Source organism: Gekko japonicus, unplaced genomic scaffold, assembly GCF_001447785.1.
Source record: "Gekko japonicus isolate JY-2015 unplaced genomic scaffold, Gekko_japonicus_V1.1 scaffold2749, whole genome shotgun sequence".
NCBI lineage: Eukaryota > Metazoa > Chordata > Lepidosauria > Squamata > Gekkonidae > Gekko > Gekko japonicus.
In genome coordinates, this window is record NW_015167620.1 from 45839 (window position 1) to 70177 (window position 24339).

A 24339-nucleotide genomic window follows, 5' to 3' on the forward strand; every position below is an offset into this window, starting at 1 on the left:
CCGTCTGGGCGTTTGCTTGTGTGTGAGAGCCGGCTGTTTAGTGTTTTGGACTGTTTATGGTTGTGAATCCGATGGGAGTTTTGTAAAATGGAAAAGTTTGAACTGTGACAGCGAGGAGTGCCTGGCAAGCGCTTATATACGTCCAGTTTCGAGGAGGACCCAATAGAGAGTTTGGGAGCGGAAATAAAAGCGAAATGAAATTAATACCATTCTCAAAGTTGGGGACCTCCAAGGCATGAAAGGAAGAGGATTTATAGTGCATGAACTGAGTGAGTTAACAGCAACCCGAAGGAGGATTTAACAAGCCGGAAGTAGAAGACAACAGAGGAAGCCCCTACACGTCAGCGATAGTAAAAGTGCCCAGCACGCAAAGATGCGGTTCTGACTGTGTCCAGAAGAGATTTTTCTTTTTTTTATTAACAGAAACTCAAGGGAACTCAAGGGAACATTAACAGAAATTCAAGGGAACATTACTAATATACTAACAGAGAATTATATGTGACTGAACTAAGAAAAGAAGTTTGACAACACACAGAAGAAGCCCAAGAAGATTAATTGGACATTACTAACAGTTTAATTTACCAGTTTATATATCACTCAGCTTTTTCTCTCTCCCGCTGTCTACCCTTCCCTTTTTTTTCTTTTAAGCGAAATACCTCCCCTTTTTAGGGGAGCTAATAAAATCTTTACAAAAAAAAAAAAAAAAAAAAAAGAAGAAGCTGCCATATTGGTAGAGATGTGAGTCCTGGAACTAAATGAGGAAAAACAAACAAAAGTGTCCTGTCCCCCCTGGACTTCTAAAAGATTTTCCCAGAAAAAAAATTGGGACATTTGGAAAGCCCTGGAAAAAACCCAACCCTTCTATGAGATGTATTCTCTATTTGTGTGAGGAAAAGCCTTATCTTACAAACCATTTCACTCATTTCAAATGTAAAGCATGAAGAAGTCTGAAGAATTTCTAATGTAAAAATGTGTTAAGTTTGGGAGCATTGAAAAAACCCTCACAGTATAGACAATTACAATGTTTTCAAAAAATTTTTTGTTTAAATGTAAGCAGTTTTGGCAACAGTTAACGTTACAGTGTGTTTCGTCATAATACATGGTTAAAGAGTTCAGTGTTTTCTGTGTTATCAGGTTCAATTTAATATGTTGACTGTTGTGCTTGTATGACAGAGTTCACTTCCTTTTGTTTACTCCAGAAATTGTCCTCCAGATTTTATTTCTCCTGCCTCCCAGATGGCAAACATAAAAATTGCATGTGCTGTGGTAGCATAGGCTGCAAGAGTCTGCAACCCTTTTCCAACTACTTGGTATACCTGCAGTGTTTTGTGCAGGAAGCAAAGTTACTTATGCTGTTAAATTCCATAAATACACCAGACAGGACCATTTATATGTTTACTAAGCTTTATATGATACTTTTAATGTTACTAAAGCAGTAAAAATTTAGGTTTGTTAGGAAAATAAGTATTGCCTATATTTCAGTTGTTTCCAAAATTTGGATCCCCCCCCCCCCGCTTCAGAATCTTCAGAAATGTTACATCTCTACATGTAGGTTTCCTGACCTGACTTTTAGACTGTCACACATCAGCTGTGCAAGTTTCCTTCTGGAAACCCAGTTCTCAAGTGCACAGGGCCCTGATTTCATGTTGGGACCATGGTGCACATGGAAGCTTGTGCCCTCCCCTGGGCTGTTTTGGGTTGGAAAAACTGTGGTGGAGGCAGATGACCTTTCTTGCTGCATGCTGGGTTCCTGATCCAGATAAGACCCCTGGTTGTTTGGGAACTGAGCTTACAGCTAACATGTGACTGACTGAAAGTTGGGTTGTGGAACCAGCCCCAACCTATAGCTAGCGGTGACATGTAGATGTACCTAGAGCAGTGGCTCTAAAGCACCCAGGAATTTCTCTTTGTACCACATATATGTGTGCTGCCTTCTTAAGCTGATGTTTCTTTACTTCAGGGGAAAACTGTTCAGAATTAAAGTTCTGTGGCAATGAGTATCTTGCTCCCCCCCCCCCCCCCCCCATCAAAGGACACAAACACACAAAAGTTAATGATGATGTAGGGTGTATATTGTCATGTGAGTCTCTACAGGATAATTTTTTTAGGAAGCATCTGTTTTGATTATCAGAATGAGTAGTCCAGGCTTGTTTCAAGGTAAAATTTTGCCCCTGGAAGTCTTTCCTGATACAGCCTTAGCTTTTTTATTAGCAGTCTAAAAATTTACACTGTCCATAGTCAAAACTGTTGTTCTCTCTTTCTTTTTCATAACAGAGATTGGGATGGTGACCTGAAAAAGCTGCCAAACATTAAAATGAGAAGACTATCCAGTAGAGATGCCGTTACTACTAGGATGGAGAAAGCATGTGTTGAAGCTGAGAAGGAACCATGTACAGCAAAGGATGTACACTAATGAACAGCTGCTGACAAGAAGATGAAAGCTGAAGCAGATTGCTGAGCTACTGTTTTAATTAACAGCAGGAGCAGTGAAATGCCAAAAGACCCAGCTCTCTTGCCTATGCAAATAGCATTTGGTCTCAGCCTTCAGTTATGGTGTGAAACACTGGGACGTTATGTCACTATCTTTCAGTTTTTAATATAGTTGAGGTTTGTAAAGGTAATGGAGAAGACTCTTAAAGGCACGCTAGATGTTATAGTGGCCTAATCAAACTTGGATTTTACCAAATTTATACATGCTTGGTGCGGAGGAAGAAGGAAGCTGGACTCTTCCCCTGCCAATCTCTCTACCGTCTTCTCCCCCCAACTGAGAGGCAGTTGTGGAAAATAAGTTTGAGGGGGCATATATGGCTAAAGAATAGGCTAGCTCCCCCATTTATGCCCTACCCCCATTTTATTCTAACTGGACAGGTCTACCTCCGTAATGCCTGGTTTGGCCATAGTTTTCTCTCTCTCACAAACACACTGAATCCATGTTTTTTAAAGATAACACTCTAAGCTTATGGAGGTATATCAGAGCTGTAACTGGTATGACATAGTGGCATGTGATACATGCTTGTCAGTGCCAGAACTGTTGTTCTTTTCTTCACGTTTCCCCAGTATTTTTTCCAATCAGCTTTCCTAAGCCAGCTGCAAAAATGTGTTGAAGGCCAGGAAGGGTAGTAGGTAGCTGTGGCCAGTGCACTTCGATCATCTTTCTAACTTCCCTCACACTTCAATCAGGGCCAAAACCAGACCAGGTACTGGTGTGCTGTGTGTATAGAGTGCCCAAGTATTCACATTTCATGATAGGTGGACTTGGCCCAGATTCAGATTGGCACTGCATCTTTTTTCCTAACTGGAACAACCTTGTGGAGTGATTGTTTACCACAGAAGAGCTAACTTGCAAGTCCTGTACAAGTTTTTTTTTACAAAAACCCGCTTGGTTTTTTAACCCAGACCATTAAGTCTTCTGTACCATTTGTGTCAACTATATTTTACTATGCTTCCTGAATGGAGGATAATGCAAGAAATTAACCTTGAATAACTGGATCGAGAATGGGTGGAAGCAAGTCTGGAAGGAACCTGAAGTAGTTGTTATAACATTTGTTCTCAATTCTTCTACAATATAGAATCTCTCTAGTACCTGCATAAATGTTAATTTTCACCATAAATTAAATGTTTTCTGATTTTCAGAATGTATTTCACCAGCAAGCAAAGTTGTTTTGAAATGTCATGTCACTATTGTGATATCAACCATCATCTAAATACTGCTAGAATCTGAGTAATACAGCTAAGACCAAATTGGTGACATCAGCCAAGGCAGAAAAGGACTATTTCTTAAAGACACACACACTCCAAATTATATGAAGCATTTTTGCAGAGTTATGACTGTCCTTAAAGCAAGTGCACTAAAATAAAAGACATTTTTGTGTGTATGCACCAAATTAAACCTTGACATATTCAATTGTTTTTGAAATTATTCTCATATGTAACTGAGAAATAAATACCTGCTTCTGTACTGAGATTGTGCTCACATGTTAACTTACCTAATAATGAACCTCCTTTAGTGCTGTTAGTTGTTGTAGATTTTCCTGGCTGTATGACCATGGTCTTGGCATTGTAGTACCTGACGTTTCGCCAGCAGCTGTGACTGGTATCCTCAGAGGAATAACACAGAAAGATGGAGTACTCTCTGCGTCAATGTGAGAAGAAAAATGGTAGGCAGGTAATTTATATCTACTCAAGAAGGTGGGGTAAGGCTGAGTCATTATCTTGTCGGAGTTTCCCAGGCTGTGACATGCTAATGGAGGAGCTCTCCTGAGGAGGTTCTTTTGCATATGGATTGGCTGCTGAAGTTCTAATCTTATCTGTAGTGCTTCATAAGATGTAGAGCATTTTGTGTTTTTCAGGACTGGAAAACATACCCTATTTATTTTTAAACTCTCTTCGTTCCTGTTGAAATTGTGTTTATGCTTATGAATTTCAATGGCTTCCCATCTGATCAGTGATTCCTTTGATATATGGCAAAACACTTTTCCTGTGGGAGACTGTTTTTCCTCAGTTGTTTGTTTTACCTTTGGTTTAATTGCTTTTCTGATTTCATTCTTGGAGTAGCCATTTGCTTGAAGTGCATGGTTTAGATGATTTAGTTCATCGATGAGAAAGTGCGGTTCACATATCTGTCTTGCACGGTCTAGATTATGCCTCTTTTTTGCTGTGGGTGGTGATTGGAGTTTTTGTGTAAATAACGATCTGAGTTGGGTTTCTATAGACCCTGTGACCTAATTGAAGTTTAGCTTTGTGGATGACCATGATATCTAGAAATTGGAGTTTACCCTTGATTTCTTTTTCCATGGTGAATTGTATGTTCGGGTAAATGAGGTGGTCTAAAAACTCCGTCAATTCTACCTCTCCATGGCTCCGAATGATAAAGGTATCATCTAAGTACTGGAACCAGAATGTAGGTTTGTGGTGTGCAGATTCTAAAGCTGTTTTTTCAAAATGTATAACCAGGCTGAGAGGACTTCCCATGGCAATCCCATCCATCTGTTCATAGAATTTGTTATCCCATTGGAAGTAACTAATTGTCAAACAATGGTGGAATAAGGCTATTATGTCCTCTAGAAAAATCTGATTAAGAAGTGCAAGTCTGTCTTTTACCGGAGCCTTGGTAAAAAGAAGTGCTACATCAAAACTGACGAGTGTGTCCTGTGGATTGAGGTTCAGAGGACTGATTTTGTTGATGAAATGTGTTGAATCTTTGATGTATGTTGTGGTTTTACTGATGTGGTTCTGTAGAAGATTGGCCAGATATTTAGCTAATTCATATGTAGGGGAACCAATGGCACTCATGATGGGTCAGAGTGGGACTGAGTCCTTATGAATTTTAGGGAGTCCATATAGTCGTGGTGGCTGTGCTTCTGTCTTGCATAGTTTTTTTCTGCGTGTCAGGATGAAGTGAGGAATTCCTGATAAGCGAGCTTGTTTGCCTGGTGATTTTGCAGGTTGGATCTCATTTTAATTTTTTTTATGTGGTGGGGTCCAGAAGTTCTCCAATCTTATTTTTTTGTATTCTTCCATTTTCATGATCAGTGTGCAATTGCCTTTGTCAGCTGGTAGTGTCTTCAGCTACAGTTCTGCAGACAGAATCCCATTTGACTTTACTAAGAGTTATATAACTAAACTGTGTCTAGGACTGCAGCTTTGCTTTTTAATTGCTGTCTGTGCACCCAAGTGTTTTATTTTTCACTATCATTTTAGCTCAGCATCTGTGGGTCATTGTGTGGCTAGGAGGTTATACTGTTAGAAAAACTGAAAAAGGAGAAAAAAACACCCTAATTCTTCTCCTTAATGAGGGGGATTGACAAAAAAAATGATTGTGTAAGGGCCAAATCTCAAGTCAGCTTTGACTGTTGTTTTTGACTTAGAACTGTAAACTGGATTCCCTTCCAGCATTACTTTGTCAGGCAAAGCTTATGCAGTTTTGCTAATGATGAAAGAAAAAAGAGGTTTGACCCCCTGTTCTGGATGGAGTTGCACTCCCAGTAAAGGAACAAGTTTATAGCTTGCGGGGTGTTCCTGGTCCTGGCCCTCGTGTTGGATAAAGAGGTGGCAGTGTTGGCCAGATGTGCTTCTCACTAGCTTTGGCTGGTGAGCCAGTTGTAGCCTTTCCCTGGGTATGAAAGATCTTGTGATGGTGGTGCATGCCCTGATAACATCTAGATGTTGACTACTGCAAAATGTTCTACATGGGTCTCACCTTGAAGACTGTCCAGTAGCCACAATTAGTACAGAATGCCGTGGTCAGAATGTTCAGTAGAGTGAGTCATAGGAACCATATCACCTCAGTCTTGTTTCATCTACACTGGATCCCAGTTTCCTTCCAGTCCCAGTTCAAGGTGCTGGGATTGACTTTTAAGGTTGTATACAGGGTAAGGGCAGCATACCTTAAGTACTACCTTCTCCCATATGAACATACCCATCCACTCTGGTCATCTTTGAGGCCTTGTTTCAGCCATTTGAGGCTAGACAGGTGGCAATCTGAGAAAGGGCCTTCTTAGTCATGATGCTGAAACTTTAGAATGCCCTCCCAAATGATATAAATGCCTTTTCAGTTCACTTGTGCCTGGTTTGGAGAAGGCCTTTCTCCACACCTGGAAGGGAACCCTATTCTACTTCTTCCCTCCATTCCCCTTGATCTCCCAGGTCATTCAGAAGATTGTGGCCGATGCCACGTCGTGCATCCTTGTCACTCCATGGTGGCCGCACCAAGTCTGGTTTCTGCACCTCCTTCGTCTCTCCAACCGGACATTTCGGCCACTGCCTGTCGTCCCCGATCTCCTCTCTCGGGCTTGAGGAAGGATCCTCCACCCCGATCTGGGTTTCTTCTGATTAACTGCCTGGAAGATCCTGCACTAGACTTCCTGCCTGAAGTGTCTGAAGTCCTCCTGAATGCCAGGAAACCCTCTACCCGTACCACTTACCATTTGAAGTAGAAGAGGTTCCAGTCGTATGCCTCTGATCACTCCTTCGATCCCGTCCAGTCGTCTCTCCATGAGATTTTTTCCTACGTCGTCTCCTTTAAAAATAATGGCCTTGCATACTCATCTTTAAAGGTCCATTTAGTGGCCATCTCTGCCTACCATCCCTTGATACAGGGATCCACAGTCTTTTCCCACCGTCTTACAAAATCGTTCCTTAAAGGTCTCCTCTGGCTCTGTCCCCCTAGGAAGCCCTTGGTGCCTTAGTGGAGTTTGTCACTCATTCTCACTCAACTTATGTCCAAGCCGTTCAAGCCCATGGGTACAGTCGATCTCAGGTTGCTCTCCTGGAAGCCTTCCTTATAGCGATTATGACGGCACGCAGAGTAGGGGAACTAGCTGCCTTTCAGGCTGATCCCCTCTATACAATTTATCATAAGGAGAAGGTTGTCCTTAGACCAGATCCTTCTTTCCTGCCTAAAGTCGTTTCTGCTTTTCACCTGTCCCAGTCGTCTGTCTTACCATCTTTCTTTCCGAATCCGACTGATGCATCTCAGAGAGCCCTCCACTGCTTCGATGTGCGCAGAGCGTTCTCTTTTTATTTACACAGGACTCAGCCTATATGTAAATCTCCTCGGCTGTTCCTTGCCTATGGTCCCCCTCATGTCGGGGAGCCGATTTCCTCTCAACGCTTGTCTAAATAGGTGACTTCCACCACAGTCCTTTGCTATGAGCTTGCACGTCAACCCATCCCTACCTGTGTCACTGCCCATTCTACATGGGCAGTATTGACATCCACCACTTTCCTGGCTGGTGTTCCGTTGGAGGACGTCTGTGCGGCTGCTACGTGGTCCTCAGCATCGACTTTTGTGACCCACTATGCACTCGACGTCTGAGCTCGATGTGATGCTGCATTCGGCCAGTTGGTGCTGCGATCACTCTTCGCTTGACCCTGCTACGTCTTCAGGTAGGACCCATGGGTGTTTCTTCTCACTGATGATGCTGTGTCTTAACCAGTATTCTTTGTGTCTCTTGCAGCTGCCAGCTCCCTCCTCCAACTGGTTCAGCTCTGGTAATCACCCATGTGTGAGACTGCACAGAGACCACGACGAAGATAAACAGGTTGCTTACCTGTAACTGATTATCTTCGAGTGGTCATCTGTGCAGTACCACAATCCCACCCAGCCTTCCCCACTGCTGGCATCTCCTGTTCACCTCTCTTTGGCTTGATGGGACTTACCAGTAGCGGTCGAAGGAACTGAGTGGGAGGTGTCTCTCTCCCCCGCTCCAGGCATGTGCAATACGTGCCTGCTCCCCAGGGCGGGAAGAGAGCCCGCCAAAAGCTTTCTGAGGCAAAGCTCTAGAAGTTTCTCCAGTCAAGGTCTTGCGCAAGCACCCAACCCATGTGTGGTACTGCACAGATGACCACTCGAAGATCATCAGTTACAGGTAAGCAACCTGTTTTTTCAGACTGACCCTGCCTATGGTTGCTGACAGAGTTCTGGGAAGTGTGAGGGCCACCGTGTGTGCTCTGGACTCATGCCCATCATGCGTTTTAAAATCTTGCCAGGCAAAAGGTATTGGAGCCATTAGTGAAAATCATCAACTCCTCCCTGATTGAGGGGGGTTCTCTCTAAGCCTTTGAAGGAGGCAGCCATTAGACCTTTGCTTAAAAACCTTCATTGGTAGGGATGAGGTGGTTGAGTCCAGGCTAGCCTCCAATTTACCTTTTCTAGAGAAGGTGATAGAGCATGTGGTGGCAGAGGAGCCTCAGGGTTTCCTGAATGACACACATGGTCTTGACCGATTTCAATCCAGCTTCATGCCTGGGTTTGGTATCAGAGACGCTCCAGTTGCACTGGTGGATGATATTCATCTAAAGCTGACAGCAGACAGTCTTCTCTGTTGATACTATTGGTGCCTTTCATACAGTCGACTACTCCATTATTATCCATTGGCTTGAATATGGAGTTAGTATTAAGGGTATAGCCCTTCAGTGGTTTCACTCTTTTTTTCTCTGTTCAGACACAGAGAGTCTCCCCTGGAGGTGCAGAGTCAACTGGGTGGAATTTATCTTGTGGGGTACCACAGGGTTCTATTCTCTCACCCATGCTATCAGATAGATGATAGATAGATATCTATATCGATATATAAAGTTGCTGAATGGGATTGCTTTGGGGTTGGATGTCATTTATATGCAGATGACACCCAGCACTATATTTCAGTATCCAAACCTCCAGGTGTGTCCTTGATTATGAACTGTTGCTTTGAGGCTGTGGGGTCAAGTAGCTAAAGCAGAACTGAAGCTGAATCCAGCTAAGACAGAGGTAATGCATGTCAGGAAGGCTGATACTCTGAATCCGCTTAACCTAGTTGGCTTTTTCAGAATCGGTTAAGAATTTGGACATGCTCATGAACCTTCTTTTGCTGTTTGAAAAGCAGGTTGGCCTGGTGGCCAGGAGTTTCTTCCATCAGCTTTATCTAATTAGCCAACTTGTTCATTACCTAGACTCATACTTCTGTAACCTCAAAGTTGGATTAACACAACATGCTCTATGTGAGGCTGCCGATGAAGACAACCTGGAAACTACAACTGGTCCAGAATGCAACAACCACCTGACCGTCGTTGTCAGGTGCTAGCCACCAAGAACATATGTTGCTTATTTTGAAATGGGTACGCTGGCTGCCCGCCTGTTTCTTGAATTCAATTCAAGGTGCTGGTTATGACCTTTAAAGCCCTTCATAGCCCTTCTACAACAAATATAATTGTGATTACAAAATTTTCCTTGCTTATAAATAAAAAACAAAGACGTAAGCAAAAGTCAGAAATCTTCAAGCCATCCTTATCTTTTTCATATAAAAAGGCAATCTAATAAGATAATCACTAAGTATTGTCGGACATTTCCATTTCTGTGTGTAATCATTTTCACTGTCGTACTCAAATACAGAAACGAAACTCTGTAACTTCTTTCCAACTGATTATCCATTAAACCTAACAGAAAAGACTCTGGTTTCAACTTTATCTTAGTCTTTAGGGTCCTGTGCAAATTCCATATCTTCCTCTTCCCTTTGTAGAAAGTGGCCAAAAATAATATAATCCTCTCTCTGAAGTCTTCATCAGTTTCTTCTTGGATACCTCCCAGTCTCAGACCATATTCCTTTTCTCTCAAGTCCATAAGGCCTAAGAAATCAACATGTCTCTCGAGTTCTTTGTCAAACTCTTCTGTTGTATTTTCTACAGCAGGGGTCCCCAACCTGTGGCCCATGGGCTGCATGCAGCCCCCAACTCTTTCTATGCAGCCCTCCAACCTACTTGGTTCGCTACTATCACCCTCAAGGCATTTTCCCTCACAACCACACTGTTCTTCCTGCCTCAAGAGGCACCATCTACTGCTGTTCTTCCTGTCCCTTTCTTACGAGAGAGAGCGAGAGAGAACGCGCAACAGTGTTTCTTCTGGTCTCCATGGTTCCTTCTGTCAGCCCCCCCCCTTTTCTCCATACTAGCGTTTTGCAGTTCTGGGAGCAAAGCTCAGGTACCCATAGCACTCAGCTAACTCCACCTCTCCATGCATTACCATGCTGAAGGCTGTATGTGTGTAAGGAAGATAAAGCAGCAGTATGAATGGGTACAGGAGATGTCTGGCCTGCTTTTGTAAAAAAGGCGGGGAAAGAACAGTAAAAGGGCTGGTATTTCTGCAAAAAAGAATACTAAGTGTTTTACATACTGAACATTTCTAGAAGCTCCACCCATCAAGGCTCCTCCAAGTGGCTTCCAAGGTTACTGGTGAGGTTGCTGCCGCAAGCAAAAATCATCCATCTTCTTCGTGGTCTCTGTGCATCCCACCCTTGGGGATACTCTGCGCCTGCGCTGACCTTCTCGGTACCGATAGCTAGCAAAAGGGATTTTCGCGCCTCTCCCAGGTCACGCGCCGGCTCCACTGCGCATGACCAAGGAGGGGCACGCAGATCCCGCCAGTTCTCTTCTGACCGCCGCGCTGGTAGGACGCCTTCTGCCTCGGTCTGCTAAGTACCAAACTTTTTTTGCTAAACTTGCGTTTAGTTAGTTTCTCTTTCTTTATTTTTGTAGTTAGCATTTTTCTTTCGGTGTTTGTTCTTTATTTACGTTCCCCTCCCGCTGGCCTATGGCCCCGCGGTGGGGTTGTTTTAAACGGTGTAGGACTTGCGGCCTTAAAATATCCCCCACCGACAGGCACTCGCTTTGCCTCGTTTGTTTAGGGGAGTCGCACTGTGTCTCTAAGTGCAGACATTGCCGAAAGTTTTCGAACCAGACGAGAAAAAACAGGGCAGCTCGTCTACACTTGGCCCTGATGGAGAAGGCACTATCTCCACAGTCCTCTTCACCGTTGGACACGTCCGGGCACGCCTCGATGTCCACCTTGGCTGCGGACACTTGTCCTCCCGTTCCGGGATCATCGACGTCGATGGTCGCAATCGATGCTTCGGCACCGAAACGCTCGACGCCGATAAAGGACCACCCCGTACCTTCCAAGATCCGGAAGCAGGGCAAAGACTCACAGCAGTCGAAGAAACCTAAAACGGACAAACCCAAAGTCCATAAGGTTTCGGCTAGTCAGGGTCGAGATCCCACGCAAGAACCTCACCCGATCGGTTCGGATCTCGACATCGACCTTACTCAACAAACAAATCAGTCGCAATCTGATATGTCGAGCCGTCAATCCTCTCATGCCTCCCCAGAACGTGGAGTCGAGGATCGGCACCGACCAACATCTCCTCCCCTGACTTGGGATGAGAGGCAATGGCATTATTTGTACGGGAATCGATACCCATACCCTTGGGCACTCCCGATACCACCCCCACCTGAATGGGATCGTCAGTCGGTGTCATCCCGCATTTCGCGCTTTCAAGATCGACCATCGGTATCGAAGCAGTCGATACCGACGCATCCACCAGACCCGGTTGTGCCCCCGATTAACACACCGGCACCGTCTCAACCTGAATTACTCGAATCATCTCCAGAACCATCCAATGTATCCTCCGATTCAGATGGCTTTTCTGAACATATCGAGGATGTAGATGCACAGCCCACCTCGCAAGATGTGGAAGCGGATTTACCTATTTCTCCATCAGAGGATGTTAAGTCTTATGGAGATTTTATTCAACGCATGGCATTAGATCTATCTATGACTCCTACTCTCGTTGCCAGTTTTGTGGATGATAACGTTTTTGACATTATGCACTCTAACACTTCGCCCTCCGTGGCTCTACCAATGACAAAAGTTCTCTTGCAAACTACCAAGGACTTTTGGACTCGTCCAGCCTCCATTAATGTCTCTAATAAGCGTCTGGATCACATGTACAAGGTCCAGGAATCAGGGGCTGAGTTTTTATACACACACCCAAAGCCCAATTCTTTGGTCGTCTCCTCATCCACAAAAGGAAAAGCGAGTCACTCTACTCCCTCAGAAAAAGAAGGGAAAAAGTTGGATTCGGTTGGTAGAAAATTCTACACTGTCGGTGCAATGGGCATTAAAACGGCGAACTATGCCGCCTGCATGGGCCGTTATCAATTCAATTTATGGAAGCGTTTGAATGATTTCCTCCCGCACGTGCCCAAAGAGTGCCAACCTCAGATTAAAAGGATTCAGAATGAAGGGATGGTCTTGGCTAGACACCAAATTAGTGCTGCCAAGCATTCCCTGGAATCCGCTAGTAAGACTCTAGCAACCTCTGTAGCGTTACGCAGACATGCCTGGCTCCGCTCTTCATCATTGCCATATGACACCAGATCCTCGGTGGAAGACCTTCCCTTTGAAGGTTCTGGATTGTTTAGCTCCACCACTGACACGGTTCTGCAGGAAATGGATAAGAGTATCAAGACGTCCAAGAGTTTGGGGATCTCCCCCACGACCAAATACTCGAAATCCAAGCAGTGGCCTAGGCAACCTTGGTCGACCAGGCAACCGTACAACAAATCACCTACGGATCAATGGCAAAGACCTCCCTCCTCTCAGTCACGGTCTTTTCCCCCGAAAAATAAGGGACAATCGTCCGGTGCCTATAAGTCGAAATTCCCTAAGAATCCCAAACAGGGACTTTGACTTCAACCTTACTGCTCAGACTCGCCTTGCACCCTTCCTGCACGCATGGCTCGCCATTTCTACGGACAAATGGGTGCACTCTATAATAAGAGATGGCTATCTCATAGAGTTTTCTCTGACTCCCAGAATCTCCCGTTTCATCAGAACCCCGGCGTCTCCTGCCCTGCTACAGGAGGTACAATCGCTGACACAAAAAAACGCTATAGAGAAAGTCCCGATGGCGGATTGTTGCCGCGGGATTTATTCCAAATATTTCACAGTCCCCAAGAAGGACGGAGGACTTCGTCCAATCATGGACCTCCGTTTTCTCAATCGGTTCATCATTTACAGAAAGTTTCGCATGACCACGTTGCAAAGCATTTTACCACTCCTGTCTCCAGGGACTTGGATGGTCACTTTAGATCTCAAAGACGCTTATTTTCACGTCTCCATCCATCCTCGTCACAGAAAGTTCCTCAGATTCGCAGTCGGGGAGGACCATTACCAATTCAAAGCCCTTCCATTCGGGCTCTCTACCGCCCCCAGGGTTTTTACGAAGGTAATGGTGGTTGTCGTCGCTCATCTTCGCCTTCAGGGCATTCAGATCTTTCCGTATATAGACGACTGGTTGATGGTGGCAGATTCAAGAGAATGTCTCCTTCAGCACATCACCATCACATTGTCGGTCCTATCCTCCCTTGGAATTCTGGTGAATTTACAGAAATCCATGCTGCAACCTGCAACTCGCGTGCAGTTCATAGGAGCTGTCATAGACTCCCTAGCCACTCGGGCGTACCTTCCTCGCCAACGGGCAGATACCATTCGTCTGGAAATTCAACGTTTGTTCCAGTCCAACGTGACATCAGCGGTCCACATTCAGCGGACCTTGGGTCTCATGGCAGCCACCACTTCCGTGATCGAATATGCACGCCTTCGCATGCGCCCGTTGCAGCTGTGGTTTCTAAAGAAATTTCGCCCTTCCATCCATCCTCCGAGCCTTCAACTGGTAGTGCCTCCGCAGGTCCTCGTCTCCCTGCAGTGGTGGCTCGTGGACACCAATCTGTTGGCGGGTGCACCGTTCCAACCGATCGTTCCCGTAATGTCCATCACCACAGATGCCTCCCTGTGGGGTTGGGGTGCTCATACAGACGACACTTGTGTGGGTGCTCCATGGCAACCCCTTTGGAAGAGTCATCATATCAACTATCTGGAACTGCTGGCCGTAAAGTTTGCCCTAAGATCCCTACTCAGACAGGTTGTAGGGAAGGATGTGTTGATTTTTACGGACAACACAACTGCGATGGCTTATATCAATCGCCAGGGCGGGACCGTGTCCAGGTCCCTTTGCAGGCTAGCTATGGACATATGGGAAGAGTGCCTTCATTGGAACATCACTCTCCAAGCTGCCCATCTGCCAGGAACTTTGAACCAACAAGCGGATTTCCTGAGCAGAGGGGGAGCATCGGACCACGAATGGGAGTTGAACTCAAAGTATCTCCTTCCTCTTTTTCAACATCTGGGACATCCCCACATCGATGTTTTTGCAACTCGATTGAACAAGAAGTGTCCCAGGTTTTGCTCCAGAGCGGGGTTGGACCCTCTGTCAATGGGGGACGGTCTGTTGATGTCGTGGGCTCACGACTTTCTATACCTATTTCCTCCGATTCCGCTGCTCCACAGGGTGCTTGTGAAAATACAACAGGACAAGCCCCATTGTCTCCTGGTAGCCCCCTGGTGGCCTCGGCAGGTGTGGTTTCCGACACTGCTGCGGTTAGCCAAGGGATCCTTCGTACACTTCCCGCAGGAGTTGGATCTCCTCCAAGCTCAGGAAGGCCAGGTCCTTCACTACGATCCTCTGAGTCTCAAGTTGACTCTATGGGAAATACGCTTTCAGTGATGGATGACCGTATCAATGAGGTCCTGTTGAATTGTCGTAAACTGTCTACTAGGACGTCTTACGCAAAGAAGTGGGATTTATTCCTACAGTACTTGAGTTCTTCCAATTTACCTCCTCCGCCAGTGGATTTGAGGTCTATTTTTGCGTTTATTTTGTCCAGAATGGACTTGGGACTCAGTTTTTCTTCAGTTAAGGTGTATTTAGCTGCGGTGTCAGCTTTTCATCCATCTATTGATGGGTTTTCAGTTTTCTCGCATCCTCAGACGAAACAGTTTTGTAAAGGTCTTATTCGCCTGTACCCTCCCCGTCGTTCTCCGACTCCGGCCTGGGATTTGGCTTTAGTTTTGCGGTTTTTGATGGGAAAACCCTTCGAACCACTGGCCACTTGCTCTCTAAAGTTGTTATCGCTCAAGACTGCGTTTCTGGTGGCCATTACTTCTGCTCGTCGAGTCAGTGAGTTGTCTGCTTTAAGGTGTGATCCACCATACTTGATTTTTTCCCCTCATGGGGTGTCGTTGTCTTTGGACATCTCCTTCTTACCGAAAGTCGTTTCGGAGTTTCATCTACGTTCAGATATAGTTTTGCCGTCATTTTTCCCGTCTCCTGCCAATGAAGAGGAACGGAAATTGCACTCTCTGGATGTTAAGAGGGCGTTGCTGTTCTATTTAGGCAGGACCAAGTCTTTTCGTCAGTCTCCTGCCTTGTTTGTTGCTCACAGTATGCCCTCCCTGGGGAAGAAGATCTCTTCCCAGACGCTGTCCAGGTGGATTGTGGAAGTAATCAAGCTATGTTACGCTTTGGCTAAGAGACCTCTTCCAGGTCAACTTCGCGCCCACTCTACAAGGGCGGTGGCGGCTTCCACAGCTTTCCTGAGAGGGATGCCATTGGAGGACATCTGCAACGCTGCGACTTGGGCTACTCCGCTCACCTTCGTGAAGCATTATGCCCTTGATGTCCGGTCTACTCGTCGTGTGGCGTTGGGTCGGTCTATCTTGCAGACGGCGCAGGTGTAGGGCCTCGGCCCCTCCTCCAGGTAAGAGTTATTGCTTGCTATTCTCCCAAGGGTGTGATGCACAGAGACCACGAAGAAGATAGACAGGTTGCTTACCTGTAACTGGTGATCTTCGAGTGGTCATCTGTGCATTCACACCACCCGCCCTCCTTCCCCTCTGCTCTCGGCCCTTCATCTTGTTTCTTGAAGGCTGTTGGGCGGCGGTCAGAAGGAACTGGCGGGATCTGCGTGCCCCTCCTTGGTCATGCGCAGTGGAGCCGGCGCGTGACCTGGGAGAGGCGCGAAAATCCCTTTTGCTAGCTATCGGTACCGAGAAGGTCAGCGCAGGCGCAGAGTATCCCCAAGGGTGTGAATGCACAGATGACCACTCGAAGATCACCAGTTACAGGTAAGCAACCTGTCTTTCCTTCCTCAACAAGAGCTGGTTGCTCTGACTTCTTGCGTTGCTTGCTTCTGCCTCTTCTCCCCCATCCACTCTAACAAGGAGTCTTCTTATGCATCTGTGATTGCAGGAGTCGGCGAGTGTCTCCTTGAGTTGAAAGGAAGGTGTATTCTCTTAGCAGGGTAGCTTATGGTGTCCCCCTTCCCACATCTTCCTCCAGCCAAGTTCCCCTCCCCCCGGCTGCCATTTTGCTTCTCATGCTTGAGGCTTGGCTGGCAGGCAGTGATGTGTATGTGCATCCTGCATATAATTTGCATACTGAACATTTCTAGAGGCTCCATCCATCGGGGCTCCTCCAATAGAGTTGCCAAGTCCATCTTCGCGCCCAATGGGGGACTTTGGGGGCAGGGCATCCCCGATGTGATGACATCATGTTGGGAATGTCCACCCCCCGCCCCATGGGCGTGTGGGGAAACGTCAGCTCCCTGCACTTAAGGGGGCCCCTTTAAGTGCAGGGAGCTGGAAGGCTTTGCACGCTTGATCTCTGCTTGGAGATCGGGCATGCGGGGAAACGCCAGCTCCCTACACTTAAAGGGGCCTCTTTAAGTGAAGGGAACTGGAAGGCTTTGCATGTCCGATCTCTGCTTGGATCCAAGCGGAGATCAGGTGTGTGGCCCGCAGCCACCCCTCTCCCTCCTCTCTATCAAGAGAGAAGGGAGAGGGGTGGCTGTGGGTGTTGGGGGTGGGGCTTCCCCTGCTGGCCAGTTGGCTGGCGGCAGGTAGAGTCCCCCAAAAAGCGGGGGACCCCTGCCAAACCAGGGGGTTTGGCAACCCTATCCTCCAAGTAGATTCCAAAGTTACTGGTGTGGTTGCTGCTGCAGGCAAAAGCATCCTTCCTTCCTCAACAAAAGCTGGTTGCTCTGACTTTTTGCCTTCCTTGCTTCTGCCTGTCCTCCCCCATCCACTTTAGCTAGGAGTCTAGCTGGGGGTGTTTTAAGTATTATTGTAAGCTACCTTGAACCAAGAGGAAAGGACGTTAAAATAAAATAAAAATTAATAAAAATATATACAATAAAATAAAAATAAAATACATAAATAAAATTAAAATAAAAATGTTCATTTTTTTAAAAATTGGCTTTTTTAAAAGATTGTACTTTACAGCTATCTAAAGGGTTGAGAATTGTTCGGCTGCAGAGTGATTATGAACCACAAGAAGCTGGCTTGTACTGTGTTGGACTACTGCTCAATAAAGGGAACTCACTCTATTTTTCATTTAGATCATGACCTGGGCCTCCATGGATGAGGTGTTGGCACAAACTGTTAGCATGTTCTTTGGTACTGGCAAATTTGTATATGCAAACTGTAAAATTGTTCAGTGTGTAGAGCTGGGACTGTACTCTGGACATGTAACAAAAGGCCACTACAGGACTGCATTTAACTTGCAAGGTAACATGCCACTCTTCACCACCTACTGACAGTTTGCAATTTGGTCAGCATCTCTGTTGCATTTTAAAGCAAATAAATTACTGCAACCTTGGAGGCATCTGTTTAATACAAATACATTTTTTCCACAACAATTAGTAGTTTATATTATGTTTCCCCCCCACCCCAAATATCTTTTAATACATGTCACCCACAAAGCATCTAAGCTCTTTTGCAAGAGAACCAGGTAAAACAAGTAACAAACTCATAGGTCCAACAATCATACACAGTAAAATATTTGCATCATAGATTGCATTGCAGTGCAAGAATCAGAATTTGACACCTAATTTGTGATGGGGATGTGTCTTGACATAACGCTTCTCAGAGCCACAATATCCACTGCTTTCCAGATATAGCAATAGCACCAATAGGCTGCTTTAGATCTGCTCATAAAAATAACAGAATAATCCTGAAGGAAAGCCACTGAAGCCCTGTAGAGTTTCCTAAAAAATAATTTCACTTTAACACTACCTTCTGTGTTTAATTAAGTCTCATCATAATGTGTGAGGAACTGTGTATATACGCGGGGAGGGCAGGGTAAAAATGTCAAAAACAAATAAAATAAAATAACTTCTGTCATGTTTAATGTTAGATCTCCATAACTGGGGCAACAAAAGACTTAGTATTGCAGTTGGCATAACAACTGGTATAGAGTCAGTTTGGTGTAGTGGTTAAGTGCGCGGACTCTAATCTGGGAGAATCGGGTTCGATTCCCCACTCCTCCACTTGCACCTGCCAGATGACCTTGGGCAAGCCATAGTTCTGGCACAGCTGTTCTTGAAAAAGAGCAGTTTCTGTCAGAGCTCTCTCAGCCCCACCTACCTCACAGGGTGTCTGTTGTGGGGAGGGGAAGGGAAAGAAATTTGTAAGCCGCTCTGAGACACCTTTGGGTAGTGAATGGTGGGGTATAAATCCAATCTCTTCTTCTTTTATATATATTTTTAATGCCTGCAGTTCCTTCATAGTTGCTACCTGTGTTGAGGTGTGACCCTTTTTTAACAACAAAGTGAAATTCTTTTACCATGGAAATTATAGGTTGCCATATTGATTGTTTAAGCCCCTTCTGTTTCCTTTAGGACTTCATTTGTGCAGTGGTTGGTAATATGTGGCAAACACAAGATGAGTCCCCTTGGTACAAGATTTATTTTGAATGAATGGACATAAGGAAACTTATGACAAATCAGGCTTTAAATTTTTCCAAGGACATGGGCCCCTCAAGCTAAAATCATTTTCTAGTTCTTCATACAATTCTATCCAAACTCTTATTGTTATCACCTGGAAAACTGGTTGTCTGAATACACTTTTACATTGTGGGTTAATTGCACTGCATCTTTGATGTCCAGTCACTACTTTAAACTCTTCCTGTTGTGCCACAATCAGGCCATAGTCCAAGTAAATGTTTTAGTCAAAGTGTCTACATAGGTAGAAATATTCCCCCAGGACCAGTTATTGCCACAACTATATTCTTTAGTGAGACAAACAAACCGATTTAATAGTGACATGAACTGTGTGATCCTACTTCTGTTTGATCTGTCCTGACTTTCTTAAATTCTTTTTGTTCTGAACCCCATGTTCTTCTGATGGTAATTCAGTTAACCATTTACATTTTGTTAAAACCATCATTTCTATCTGGTCGTGACTGGTCAGTTGTACTGCTTCTTCTAAAGGATGATCTCTTGTTAAATCTTCCTTAACATTAAACTTATAGTTAGTACAGTTTTAACCTGAGACAGGATTCTGAGATGACAATGGGTGTCCCCATCCATAGAAATATGCAGGAAAACACCGACTTTCCTGCCTTTTGTTAGCTATCAGTAGATCCATCACATCTTTTCAGGATTAAGAATTTACTGTGGGTTTAGAATTTTCAGCATGAAATCTAGTTCTTTGAAAAACCTTGGGTTAATCCACTGTCAGCATAAATCTCTCCATTACTAGTAACACTGTCCTTGTATTATTCACATTACTTAGGCACAACTCACAATACATTCAACGAGTATTAACAGTGGTATACAAGACTGACCTTTTTTTCCCTTTTAGGATATTTGATTTAGACCTCTTCAAGTACATATTTCTGAAAGGGGATGCCAATACTTCTTTTTTGCATACATTCTTCTTACTGGGCACATCATTATAGTGGTTTGTATCCGCTGCATTTTTTTTATTAGTCACACTTCAATTTTACATAAAAATACTGAAAACACAATAGTATCAACTGAACTACTGAATCCTTGATGGCTCAATTACCCCCCGTACAGAAGACACCACGTGTATCCAATGTCCTCTTAACTCAAAAGAGAAATACTGGCATGGCAATGCTACCTACATCGACTGCTTCAAGACGTCTCAGTTTCTGTTCTATCCTGATCTCTTAAAACAAAAGAACGTACTGTATTCTCCCACCCTTTGCATGTTTCACACACTAATAAATAAGTACTGAAACAGCTTTACAATCTTTTGCAGTGAACTAAAGTACTCCTCTGGTCTATAACCCCCTCTGATTGTAGAACACATTAGGTTTTTAAAGAATAATTTTAGTGGTGGGTTTTTGTTTTTTACTATTTTTGTTCTTTAAGCTGCAGCCAAGCTGCAATTCCAGAGGAATACAACAATCTGCAAAGAACCCTTGAGGCAAAACATCTGCGTTTGGGGGGGAACCAAGGAAAATGTTTTCAATGACACTGAGTTGCAAATCCTCCATTTTAAAATCTATGCTTCAAGTGATTATTTTAGGAATGTTCTTATTTTACATTTCTTCCAAACCATAGATGCTATGGGTAAACCACCTCAGAATCAAATTATTCCATTATGAGATTTAGATAATTTGTGCTATGATGCATGTCTCTTACACAATTTTAAAGGGTTAATAATAATAATTTTTAAAAAATTGCTTTAAAGTGTGTGTTCAAGAGTATGATAATTAGCAAAAGACCACAGTAGCAAATACATAAGGGTTTTCTTCCTTGTAAACAGAACACCTGTAATATGTCCGTGTGCAGTTCTTTTTGGCCACTGTCAGACTGGGTCTCTGCTATAATTTCTTCATTTCCACTTTCACTGTGCCTAGCCAGAAAGCTGCAAAATTACTTCACAATTGCATTCCAGAGGTAACGTGTAATTTCTTCTGATCAATTTTCCTGGCTTTCTTTCTGCTTGCTCTTCATTCAAAAATACTTCGTGGTTTTGCCCTTTCCTGTGGCTGAATAGGAGAAAGCATGTTGCCTTGTTCTTCAATGAGGGGGGAAATGCTGCTTCCATCAAACTGGCATGACATCAGAAGCAGTTTCATCTCCTGATTGCTGAGAGTTTGTAGCTGTCTGTGATACTGGCACCACCACAGCGTCTTTGATTTCAGTGTTTTGAACAAAGGAAGAATTTTTCTCGTCTATTTTTTTGGCAGTGTCTGGACAGTTCTGAACAAATATCACTCGGTTGTAAGCCTTCAGCCTTCGCCACAGCTGAATATACACTTTACACTGTACGTACATGAAGACGAGGCCTCCAGTGAATCCAATAGCCACCACAACCAGTTTTGTCCAAAATGGCCACTCCAGGACACCTTTTAAGGTAAAAATAAAGGTATAATTAGTATCATGATACTTCCTTGGATAGTTGCTGTCTGTTTGGGGTGGGTTTGATCCAAACTATTACTTCTGCTTACACAAAGGAGGGTTCTGATTTTTTCCCATTTCCCTTTCATGCTGTGGCCCTCTATACTGTACCACAAGTTGTTTGTAAACTCTTGTAAACCCACTCCTCCACTTGCACCTGGCTGGATGACCTTGGGCAAGCCGTAGTTAAGAACATAAGAGAAGCCAATGTTGGATCAGGCCAAAGGTCCATCCAGCCCAACACTCTGTATCACACAGTGGCCAGAAATACCAGGTGCCATCAGGAGGTCCACCAGTGGGGCCAGGACATTAGAAGCCCCCCCCACTGTTGACCCCCCCAAGCACCAAGAAGACAGAGCATCACTTGCCCCAGAGTCCCTATCTATACCTTGTGGCTAATAGCCACTGATGGACCTCTGCTCCATATGCTTATCTATTCTTATCTATTCTGACCAAGAGCTGTTCTTGAAAAGGGGCAGTTTCTGTCAGAGGTCTCTCAGCCCCACCTACCTCACAAGGGTGTCTGTTGTGGGGAGGGGAGTTTGTAAGCCACTCTGAGACACCTTTGGGTAGTGAAGGGTGGGGTATAAATCCAATCTCTTCTTCTTCATGAGGGTCACAAGGGACTGCTGCTGAAGGTCCAAAATCCCTGTCCTGTGAGTTGAACTCCACTTTCTGGCTTGGAGGACTTCCACAGGTGGAAAGGGTGTTGATTTTCACCAAATCCCCCTTCCTGCTGCAGAACTCCAACTCCTCAGGATGCTGTTTCCAGGCATCTCTTGTTCCCTAGAGTTTTTCAAGGGCATTTCAGGTTGCTAAGGGAGGGGACCTGGCAAAAAGTTCATGCTCCACAGACAGAAATCCCCTCTAATCCAAGGAAAGCTTCTATGGGGATCCAATCTAGGTTATTAAGATCCAATCCATAATGCTTAGAATTGGATGACATTTACTTGAACTATGCTTTCACTTGCCTTTCCTCCTCTTGCTCAGAAGTAGGCTTACCACTGTCTTGAGAGAAAGCCAACAGGTACTTTTTACCAAAGTAACCATGTGTAAAATCAAATCTATGTATTTAACAAAAGAGGCGACAGTGTGCTGCTTCAGGCAGAAGTGATTAAGATGTTTGTTGGGTGAAAAATCAGAGGCAGTAAAATCGAGCCATCTGTATGAGAAGATGGAAATGGCTGTAACCTGTCAGAGGCACTATTAGATTAGAACAAATTAGTAAGAGAAATCAATGTATTTGTATAAGAATCTGCTTTAGGAAAGGGGGTGAGAAAGCCTAAGTTTTATTTATTTATAATTTGGATTTGTGGATCGCCCAATCCCTGAATACACAGGGCTCTGGGCGATGAGCAACAATAAAATAAAATACATCATAAACATTACTAAAATATAATAAGCACATCACTACATTTTTAAAAACAATCCCCAGATGGCATTTATAAATCAATCTGTAACCAGTTCCAAGACTGTGTTGCTGTCTTGCAAGCAAGATGAGGAGGAGGCAGAGAGGGAAAGGAAAGAGAAGGGTGCCGGCCATGACACTGCCTGTCGCTGTCCTCAAACAAAAGCCTGGTGGAACATCTCTGCCTTGCAGAACCTGCTGAACTGCATTAAATTTCACAGGACTCTGATGTTATTTGGCAGAGAGTTCCACCAGGTCGGAGCCAGGGCCGAGAAAGCCAGGGATCACCAATAGATTGCTCTCAGCAGAGCGTAATGCTCTTTGGGGAACATACCAGTGGAGGTGGTCCCAAAGATACGTGGGTCCCAGACTACTCAAGGCCTTAAAGGTCAATACCAAACCTTGAACCTGACTCTTTGCTCTACTGGGAGCCAGTTGGAGTTTCTGGGTTAGTCTCAAAGGTAGGCCAGCATACAGTGAGTTACAGTAGTCTAGCCTGGAGATGACCATTGCATAGATTACTGCAGCTAGGTCAGAGTGTGACAAGAAAGGGGCCAGTTGTTGTGCTTGGCATAGATGGAAGAATGCCAGCCTGGCAACATTCGTGACCAGGGCCTCCATGGATAAGGAGGTATTCAGGACCACGGCCAAACTCCTGGTGGTTTGTGCCCATGTCAATGGCACCTCATTAAGAGTGGGACGTTTGTGCCCCAATCCTGAAGCCCCCCCCCCAGCTGCAGAAGCTCCATCTTTGTTGAATTTAGTCTCAGCCAGCTCTCTTTTAGCCATCACACCATGGCCTCCAAATCCACAGCCAAATTATGCGGGGCAGTAGTCCATTAACAGGTATAGCTGGGTGCTTAAGTGATTTTTATGGTATGCAGAACTGATTGGAGAAGCCTCTGGAAACAGCAGTACCAAGAATGCTGCTGTGAGCTGCCCACACTTTGAGGTGGCTAGAGTCCCTTTACTGCTGACACCTTTAAGGAAACTATACAACTTTTACTCAGTCTGAAGCTATGAAGGGGAAAAATAAAGCAAACAGATTAAGAGGCATCTGCTTTTGAGTCTTCTGGAGACATGATAATCAGGGCTATTTTCCTGACAGTAGTTTATAAGTTTGATAATATGAATTAAAAATAGTTTTGTCAAAGCCACGTAAAGGGAAAAGTCCATCTGAGCTTCTTTATTTCTTTCTCCATAATTACAAGAGAATTGTGAAAGTATAATTTACAAATCACTGTCTTGTATACTTACTTCCTATCAATATAGTAGTTGCTGATTCACCACTACCAGTACTTTGTCAAATGGGCTTATTAACTTTCCTCACCTTCCTAACACAGGATGATTCAGCAAGAGATTAACCTTCTTGAATACAAATGAACTCTGTTTAGTTACTAGCTCATTCACACATATTCCTTCCTGATAGTTCTGTGAAAGGATTCAGTTCCATGAGATTGCTGAGGAAATCCAGTCACGGTAAACACTTGTAAGGGTCATTCTACATTTGACATTCTAATTAGATTTGGCTTTTGGTCCAACTGATGTCACTGGAACTAAACAGGCTG

General features: G+C 44.5%; 2 protein-coding genes across 2 annotated transcripts in view; one reads left to right on the forward strand and one right to left on the reverse strand.

Annotated features, from left to right (window-relative positions):
• The window catches only part of TMA16 (translation machinery associated 16 homolog), a gene marked incomplete at its 5' end in the record, with an annotated part of 44622 nt that extends 40672 nt beyond the window's left edge, over nucleotides 1–3950 (forward strand). The window contains one exon of the mRNA XM_015414023.1: nucleotides 2275–3950. Coding sequence (XP_015269509.1) covers nucleotides 2275–2413 — 139 coding nt within the window. The remainder of the gene's footprint in view (nucleotides 1–2274) is intronic.
• Nucleotides 3951–20298: 16348 nt separating this feature from the next.
• MARCH1 (membrane associated ring-CH-type finger 1) overlaps nucleotides 20299–24339 on the reverse strand; it is a 126453-nt gene continuing 122412 nt past the window's right edge. The window contains exon 6 of the mRNA XM_015414024.1: nucleotides 20299–21311. Within this exon, the coding sequence (XP_015269510.1) occupies nucleotides 21010–21311 (302 nt within the window). The 3' untranslated portion in view covers nucleotides 20299–21009. The remainder of the gene's footprint in view (nucleotides 21312–24339) is intronic.